Here is a 9,860-nt window from a genome sequence, read left to right on the forward strand (position 1 = left end):
CAACGTTTCGGCGTTTTTCTTCGCAAACTTAAATTTTTTTTATTTATTTAAACTTTTGTTTGATTGAGAACCTAACAAGTTATGTTTATTTATTTGCTTTATTGTCATTAAGCCATGAAGAAGACCAGAATAAAAAAGGTCGAAACGTCGGTATAAAAAAAAAAAAAAAAATGATTTTTTTCTGATTTATTTTACTGTAGATCCGAACACACAAACAAATTTAAATAAACAGAAAAACGGGTTTAAAATTTTTCAAGTTCATTTATCCGGGGACTACTGCATGCCTGCTCGTTTTTGATAACTATCATACTCAAAATAAAACTCAACGATTCACAAATATTTTGTTTTATTCATTAGATTATTTCTTCGTTGCTATTATTTACACTAACATATTTATGTGGTAAAGTAGTTAAGTTACATTTGGTTTTAATCGCAATTAAACTATAATAAAAAATAATGATTTTTGCTTTTGTTTTTCATTAAAAACGCTACAAATTAGCTCATGCTGGGCAGTATTTGGGTTATAAAATAGAGCATCATTTTCCTAACAATTATTTCTGTTAATTTGAAAGTGAAAAGTATCGAAAAAAACATTCGAAAGTTTTAAAATATTTCGTTTTTTCTTTTTTAATGGCACACACATGGCATTTTTTCACATAACCTAAAGTTTATTCGTAAGTGTTACATGGTACATATTTTTATCATTTATATACATACATATGCATATACTCAGCGTTGGTTTTATTTATTTATTTATTTATTTATATTAAGAAATTGTATGCTTTTATGAAAAATATTAAGCTTCTACCTATTTTGTGTTGAGGGAGGAATAAAAAAAATATTAAGCTGAAGGGAAATTTACGGCGCATATGTATCTTCGCGAGGGCGTCGTATGCGATTGGCGCCATACTGGTTGCCGGCATAGTTGTAGGGGCGACCATTCTGGTCCGGACGTCGATAGTTCGGGCGATAGTAGGTGTTCCTCGGCGGCAGCTGTGGTGGTCGCCGTATTGGCACCGGAACGCCTCGGGGCTCTGGTGCAAAGCGTTCAGGACCGCGACGGAATTCAGTAGCCTCCACCTGTACGGAAGACAGGCGACGGATGTACGAGTCATTCTTGCGGCGGCAAACGGTGCAACTGTGAATGAAAGAGATTATGCATTTGGCCTCGACCATCTGCGGTTCAGTTGTACTTACCGGCTCACTTTGCTGGTCTGATCAGCCTTTAGCGTTTGCTGCTTCGGTTGCAGCCACTGTTCGTGTTCCTCGATCACAGCCAGCCAGAAGGAAGCGAGAGGGTCGTAATAGTTGCAACGGCCATGTCCATGACACTCGATGACCGGGTTGGCACGGAAATCTTCTAAGCATGAACCCGGCGAGACCAAATTCTGACCAATGCCGCCGGTGTTATCAGTTGTAGTCTACACGAAAGAAATGCAAAGTTGAATAAAATGTATGCTATAGAATCTCCTTTCCTCTTACCATCAAATAACTGTAACCGGTCCACATTTCTTCCCAACCATTCGGACAGTCTGGTATGCTCATGCTTTGGCTGTGTAGCGCTATGATACGAGTGGTCGTTTCACAGACTACACAACTAAAAGGAAAAAAAATGAAACAGTTCGAGTTTTGTAATTTCACAGAGTTAACTGGAATAAATAATTGAATGGTTCTGCCCACTTACCGCGATATGAATTTCATCAGATCTAAGGATTGTATCGGGGCCATGTTCATCGGCATGGGTTCAGCAGTGGAAAGCCACAAGCTGTCGTCGTTGTTCTGCGCGTAATTGCACACATTGTTCACATCGCAGAACATGTACGGCATTGTGGTGAAGCGCATCATGCAGGAGCCAGATTGTCCCAGATCTTGTCCGATGGCCATGCTGCTACCAATATTGCCTGCCAGTGAGAAGCCTTCCCATAACTTGTTCGTATTCACCGGACACTCGGGTATGCGCACCGATTGCGAGTGACGTGTAAACACAAATCCGCGACTTTTCGGTAGCGGTGGTGGTGGAGCAGGTGCACCAGCTAGACCTTTTTGTCCTGGTATTCCAGGCAACCCCGCGAGACCTTCTAGACCGGGCATACCTCGTTCACCTTGAGGACCATCTGGTCCCGTAGCACCCATGAAGCCTTGATCGCCTTGGTAACCCTTTGCACCGCGCCAACCTAAACTTCCAATTTCACCGATCTCACCAATGTCGCCTATTTCGCCTTTGAAGCCATCAAGACCAGGTTCTCCGCGATCACCGGGCCGCGCGAAACTGAAATCATATGTAACACCGCGTTCACCTTTGGGTCCTTCAAGACCATCCAAACCATCGATACCACTCCAACCAGCATCACCCTGTGGCCCGCGTGGACCTCTGAAGCCAAGCGGACCCGGACGACCTTGGAAACCTTGCTCTCCTTGTTCACCCTTTAGCCCGTCATATCCGGCTTCTCCCATCAAACCGATATCACCAACCTCACCATTTCTGCCGCGAATAGCGAAGCCGAGCTCACCGCGTTCACCTTGGTAACCATAGTCGCCGCGCTCTCCTTTAAGGCCAGTCATGCCCGGCAAACCATTACGTCCTGGCGGGCCAGGATAGCCGACATCACCAATTTGGCCTTTTGGTCCGCCAATCGAAATACCTGGCAAACCGATTAAACCATTTTCTCCATATTCACCTTGTTCACCAGGTGCTCCCTTGGGACCTACGCGTCCTGGTCGTCCGGGGAAGCCATCATAACCCGGCTCACCTTCGTCACCATTCTCGATGAATGAAGCTATTGGACCAGTGGCGCCACGATAGCCTTTGTCTCCTATTTCTCCTTTTACACCAGGATATCCATCCACGCCTGGTGCTCCAGCAAAACCAATATCTCCTCGTTCGCCTTTAAGTCCTGGATATCCGGAAGAGCCCTCGGGACCTTGTTCGCCAATAGGACCTTGTTCACCCTGGAAGCCTTGTTCACCTTTGTCACCCCGTTGTGCGAAACCACGTAACAATATACCAGGTCGACCTGGGTAACCTATATCACCTCGCTCTCCTTGTGCTCCTATATCTCCGGGAAGACCAGCATCGCCTTGGTCGCCTACCAAACCGGGCAAACCGGGATAACCACTTTCACCACCATCACCTTTCGCTCCAACCGCGCCAGGTAACCCTATAGCTCCCATAGCACCTTTTCTACCGGGCAAGCCATTGCGGCCACGATATCCAGCCAATCCCTCGTCTCCTCTATCCCCTACCTCTCCGGTAAGGCCCGTTAAGCCAAAATCACCTTGCTCCCCCTTAAGACCAGGTAACCCATCCAAGCCATATCGTCCGGGTACACCCGTTTCTCCTTTTATGCCAGGTAGTCCATCTAATGGTATGGGTGTATCGCCCTCCGGACCGCGTTCTCCCTTTGCGCCGGATAATCCATCATAGCCCCGTGGTCCCATCAGACCTGCTTCACCATTCTCACCCTTAATACCGCTATATGCTGCGTTTCCTTTGGCGCCAGGACGTCCAGGAACACCACGATCACCTGATTCACCTCTGCGTCCGGGAATTCCTAGTGCTCCAGCGCGACCTATCGGACCCACATCTCCCGATTGACCTGGAAATTGAAAAAGTATGTTGTTGAACGGATTTCAAATTATCATTTGTTCAAAGCAATTTCACCTTTTGGTCCCATATAGCCAAAAGGTCCTCGTGGTCCCATGTCACCCATTCTACCATCATAGCCGATATCACCACGATCGCCTTGTTCTCCGGGTATTCCTACCCATCCAGGGCTACCTGTTTGGCCTGGCTCACCAGGTCTGCCTTGGTCTCCAATACGACCACGTCGTCCTGGGAATCCAATGCTACCTTTGGCACCTTGTACTCCGACTGGCCCCGGCATACCAATTTCACCCTTGTGACCTTTGCGCCCATGGGGGGCGGTCCTGCCGTCTCTTCCCGGCGCTCCCTCAAGACCAGGATAGCCAACCAAGTAATCACCACGTTGACCTTTAACACCTGCCAAACCTTGCAATCCAAATGCGCCATCATCGCCTTTCGAACCTTTAACGCCCTTGCCACCAGGTCTGCCAGCAGGTCCAGGAGCACCAGGAAATCCGATGTCACCTTCTACACCCTTAACGCCGGGATATCCATCAGGACCCATTTCACCGGGCAATACATATCGCCCTGGCTCACCACGTAGACCTTTAGGACCTAGCGAACCGTCTAGACCAGGTAAGCCATCTATACCGGGGTTTCCAGGAGCACCGTGTTGTCCATATTCACCAGCTAAGCCAGGCCATCCTTTAGCACCTACAGGTCCTGGGATCGTTGGACCAGGCAATCCAATGTCACCTGGAAATCCCTGAATTCCAACTTCTCCCATTTCACCTTTCAGTCCGATTTCACCGGGCAGTCCAATATATCCCTTGTCACCAGGTTCACCTTTGTTGTCGTAGATTTCGCCAGGATTAGGCTCACCTTTATCACCTTTTGGACCCTCGCTGCCTGGCTCGCCACGTTCACCTCTATAAGAAAATAAGATGTGTATATAAAACTCATTTTCTAAACAGAAATTAAAAATAAGCGTACATCAGACCATCTCTTCCAGGATTACCAACCAAATATAACTTTGGTGTCGAAGCATCAAGACCAGGTTTTCCTTCGTAGCCAGGTCTACCGGGTAAACCGTCTCTACCCGGGCGGCCAATATCTCCGAAATCTCCTCGCAATCCAGTTTCACCCTTTGCACCGTACAGGCCAGCCCTTCCATCCAAACCGCGATCACCAGTAGCACCTTGTTCGCCGCGCTCACCAGCATCACCTATATCACCCCTTTCCGGTGCTGCAATGTTTTTGATTCTACGCGCGATACCCGGGCGTCCAGGAGGTCCAGGACGACCCATACCTCCACTGGCGCCAGCGGGGCCTGGAATTCCTTTTCGACCTCTCGGACCTGGACTGCCAGCCCAGCCTTTTGGACCTCTTTCGCCAGTTAGACCTACAAGACCTCGTAAACCGTTCAATCCCGGATAACCAGCATCACCCTGAAGACCCTTCAAGCCACGTGGCCCAGCTGGGCATATTCCACAATCATCACCACGTATACCTTTGTCGCCAACCAAACCTGGCCAGCCGGGAACACCATCAAGACCAGGTTGCCCTCGTATACCAGGCGGTCCATCAGAACCAGGCGGCCCAACGATATTCAAACCATCTCCAGATGCACCTTTGTCTCCGGGCAATCCAACTTCACCACGATCTCCGCGGTAACCGTCTGCTGCCGGCTGACCTAGCTGCCCAGCGAAGCCTTTAGGCCCCCTCAAATTCAGGCCTGGTTGTCCTCTTTGACCAGGGCGGCCAGGTAGCCCAGGATTTCCAGGCGGACCCAATGGGCCAGGAGGTCCCATATAGCCGTAATCGCCATCGTCACCTTTAACGGTGTCTCCTCTTCGACCGGGTGCACCATCCAAGCCTCTGTCGCCGGGTGGTCCTGAAGGACCCATCGGCCCAGGACGACCTTGTCTTCCAGGTATGCCAGATAGACCTGGGTTACCAGGTGGCCCAAGATCACCCTGGGGACCCTGTGGGCCCGGGAATGATATATCCAAATTAGGATCGTAAATGCCAGGCGGACCGGCTGGACCTTGTATACCGGGAATGCCGTCGAAACCACCATCGCCATGTTCACCCTTTAAACCATCTTCGCCATCGAGACCATTATAGCCCGGTGCACCTTTAACACCCTTCTCGCCAGGGAAACCAGGCTCACCAGATTTACCCGGCTTTCCGCGCTCACCCGATTCTCCAGTGTCACCTCGAATTCCAGGCAAGCCTGTTGGACCTACATCTCCTGGCTCACCTGGAGCTCCGCCAGTACCCGGCCAGCCAGTTGGACCTTTATCACCCTTATACCCTTTTATCACTTTGCCGAAGTTCCATTCACTCTCTTCGCCATCTCCAGGTTCACCCTTTTCACCCAGTTCACCTTCAGCGAAAAGTTGCAGGTTGGCCGGTTCAGCCATTTCTCCTTTATAGCCCTTCAGGCCCAGCTCACCTTTGGAACCTTCAATACCAGGATAGCCGATATCACCTTTGTAACCCTTCATTCCAATATAGCCAAATTGGCCGTCTACACCATCAGGACCACGTTCGCCACGACTACCTTTGGTACCTTTCGAATTAATACCACCCTCACCAGCATCTCCGGTGGGCCCTGCTGGACCAGGTTTGCCCATTGGTCCACGCCGACCATTATCTCCAGGTAAACCGGGAGAACCTTGCAGACCGGACTTACCGTCACAACCGTCTATGCCACTAATGCCCTTAGGGCCGTCTTCGCCAGGTGGACCCTAAAAAAAAGTATGATCTTAGTCTCCATGACTTTTCTGCTTTCAGCAGAACAACGAACACGACAACAAATACTTTTTTGAACTTATTCTGAGAATGCTAATATACACTTACCGCTAGTCCAGGTCGGCCAGCTAAGCCCAGTTCTCCTATATCACCCTAAAACAAAATTGGTACTCATTGATTGCATCGAAATTTAAAGTTTTACTTAAGTCTTGCTTACTCGATGTCCTTTTTCGCCTTGTTCGCCATACTCGCCGGGATCACCGTATTCGCCGCGACGTCCGAAAGGACCCATCGGACCCACCTCGCCGGGAGGACCCTCAATGCCAGGGTAACCTTTTGTACCAATAGCACCTGGACGACCTTTTAACCCCTTGCAATCACAAATGGTGTTATTGCAATTCTTGTTCGATTCCTGCAAAGCCAAAGTATTTAAATTAATAAATTAAATCTACTTAACGGATTATACGTATGGAAGTGCAAAATCAACCAGTCTAAAACCGAAACGAATTTGCTTTAATTACACATTTAACTTTATTTTTCCCCTTCCAAGGTATGATAGCTATGTAGGTATTTAAATTTAAATAAAGCCCTATTTTTTCTAGCTCATGGAGATTTATTTTTATTGATGACATGGATGTTTTAAAATTTTTAACAATTTTCTTGGCTCACGTCGCATTATTTTTATCGGACTTTGAAGTTTTGAGGTTACATACAAATGCTGTTAACATCTGTAACTATATCTGTCTTTAAAGTCTTAGGTTTATTGGAAAGCAATTAAAGATCACTTCTTTTTTAAATCAATATTTTTGGAACTCTAACACAAATGCAATAAATTTTTATATATGTATAAGATAAATTGTAAATTACCATTTGGTTTTTTCATATTTAGACAAAGAACTCTTTAAATAATACATTACCAACAAGCTTAGGATCATAAAAATACTTAGATAAATATTTGCGGATTTTATAAGCATATCATATATTTTATACGAATACCTATAACAATAACATTCTCGTAATCAGAATGCCAAAACACACCAGATACACTTTGCAGCCCATGGGATTTTTTAAACAGTTCAAAGCTGTCGTACAGTGTTATTATTGTATTTCTCCAATCTCTAATTTTCTATGCAAAAAATTTTATTTCTCAACTTGAGAAAACCGCACTTCTCAACTTGATTAAAAATGGATTTCTCCTATCGACCTCAACGTTTTAGAATCGAAACATCAAAAGCGAGTTTCCTTCCGCCAGAAAACATCGACGCTGCGCACATTGGATCCCACATAATTTGACAAATTGTCCAAAAAAGGCTCCCGTCGATTCGGGTACATAAACGTTGCAAAAATATAAGCACGCCATGCCCAGGCAGTTAAATCACATCGTAACATGTGAGGAATCTTGGATATATGCGTATGAGTAGAAAGAAAAGTCAAATCAGCTGTTATGCAACATTCAAAAAGTCAACAAAAGTTGTTCGCGTAACAAGCACTTCGAAACAAAGGACCCACGTATCTTCGCATGCAGACGTCGACGTGGGTTAAGTGGCCTTGGAGGAACGGCGAACAATTAATTCTAAGTGGTGCAAAAGTATTAGATAAATGGAGAATAATCTCTAGAAAGACGGCGAGCAGCTCTCCTTCACCTCGCCCAGTAATTATTTTTTAAGCCTCAAAACATCGAATTAAAGCGTCATCCACCATACAGTCCTGATTTGGCACCTAATGATTTCTTCCTAATGATTTGGTCTCGTATGCCAAGGATAAGCTGCTCGCTTTCAAATTGGTTTGAGCATCTGATATAGTAAATATATAAATCATGCAGGAGAATATTTTGAAGAACAACACAACCACTTCTACCGACAAATTTTTCATTTTCTTTGTTAGTCTAAGGACCTATTTAGTGTCCCCCGTAGACGCAATCAATATTAATAAAAAAAAAATTATAAAATAGAAAATTGTAATTAATTAAAAAAAAATGCAAAAAAATTCACATATATTTGGATGCAATAATTTAATGACTTCCATTTAAAATCGATTGAATTCGAGATACTCTAGTATGTAGGATATACATATGTATGTACATATGAGTAGTCCACTTGCAAAGTGCGCTATGTAAAATTTTTTCGATTTCTAGTTTTTGGTGGATTACGTACCAGTATTTAAAGTAGTTTCATGTCCACTAAAAACAGAGTGCAAAATCTTTTTATATTCTGAAAAAAAATTTGCATCAAATGTTAAGTTTTCTTCCAAAAGTCGCTATCATACTTATTTATAAACTTTCAAAAGTATCCATCTTCTGATGAACTTAGAAAACTGCTTTAGGTCGTATAGACTGTTAATGTTATCTTATGACATGTTATGTTATGTTACAATTTTGTAAGGCTCTTACTTATCCAAATTTTCTGGTTATAATAAAAAGGATTCAATTTAAGTGCTACTTGTTGTCGTAGTCGTTTTTTTTTCAAATTTATGGCTTTCTGTTATAAAATCATAAATATTTAAATATAAAAAACTCTGTATCGTTCGTTCGATTTTTAAAAATGGGGTGTCACATGAAAGGCCTTGTCCTTTGGGTGTACACCATAGCCTTAGTTCCATGAAAGTTGCCACATGTTAGAAAATCGAATTCAAAATTTCTTTGCCGCAGAGGGTTGCGTTAAATATTTAACACCAAGTCATAAAATCTGTATCGTTCGTACGATTTTCAAAAATGAGGTGTCACATGAAAGGGCTTGTCCTTCGGGTGTGCAACATAGCTTTAGTTCCATGAAAGGAGTTGCCACATGTTAGATAAACAAATTCATAATTTCTCTGCCGCAGAGGGTTGCGTAAAATATTTAAATCAAGTCATAAAATCTGTATCGTTCGTACGATTTTCAAAAATGAGGTGTCACATGAAAGGGCTTGACCTGCAGATGTGCAGTATGGTTTTAGTCTTTTAAAGGGTTGCCATATATACGAAAATCAAATTCAAAATATTTATTAAGCTAAACGAATTATCCCAATATGGGTATCAAAAAAAAATGGTTTTGAATAAGTTGTATTTTCTAGCTAAATGTAGGAGGGTTGCCACCTGTTTCAAAAGTAAAATTTAGTTAAATTATACAAAAGTCTTACGCTTAACACAATTAAAATATTTTTGAGGTGCCTGAAGAGGGTGGCCACCTGTTAAAAAGTTAAACTCAAATTATTGAAGCAAATCTTATTACTATAGCTCCGTTATGTTTGCGATAAATATTTAACGCCACGGTACAGGTAGCATATGACGGGTATAGAAAACGAATAGCTGCGTTAAACGCCGATTGGGCGGGAAAAGACTAATGCAAAGACAAGAATATAATCAAAAACAAATATAAAGGTAAGATGAAGATGAAGATGAAGATGAAGGTGAAGATGAAGATGAAGATGAAGATGAAGATGAAGATGAAGATGAAGATGAAGATGAAGATGAAGATGAAGATGAAGATGAAGACGAAGATGAAGATGAAGATGAAGATGAAGATGAAGATGAAGATGAAGA

At 44.0% G+C, this 9,860-nt stretch overlaps 1 protein-coding gene across 1 annotated transcript; it reads right to left on the reverse strand.

Moving 5' to 3' along the window:
• Positions 1-329: 329 nt before the first annotated feature.
• On the reverse strand, positions 330-6,752 carry LOC118754259 (collagen alpha-1(IV) chain-like; the record flags this gene model as incomplete). The annotated part of the gene is given in 8 exon segments (XM_036489125.1): positions 330-1,138; positions 1,198-1,421; positions 1,483-1,597; positions 1,685-3,596; positions 3,662-4,512; positions 4,577-6,336; positions 6,449-6,493; positions 6,558-6,752. Coding segments are annotated over 8 exon segments (5,382 nt in total), but the record flags the coding sequence as incomplete, so codon positions are not given.
• Between the last annotated feature and the right edge of the window lie 3,108 nt (positions 6,753-9,860).

Source organism: Rhagoletis pomonella, unplaced genomic scaffold (genome assembly GCF_013731165.1).
Source record: "Rhagoletis pomonella isolate Grant_MI unplaced genomic scaffold, Rhpom_1.0 Rhpom_scaffold_03602, whole genome shotgun sequence".
NCBI classification, from domain to species: domain Eukaryota; kingdom Metazoa; phylum Arthropoda; class Insecta; order Diptera; family Tephritidae; genus Rhagoletis; species Rhagoletis pomonella.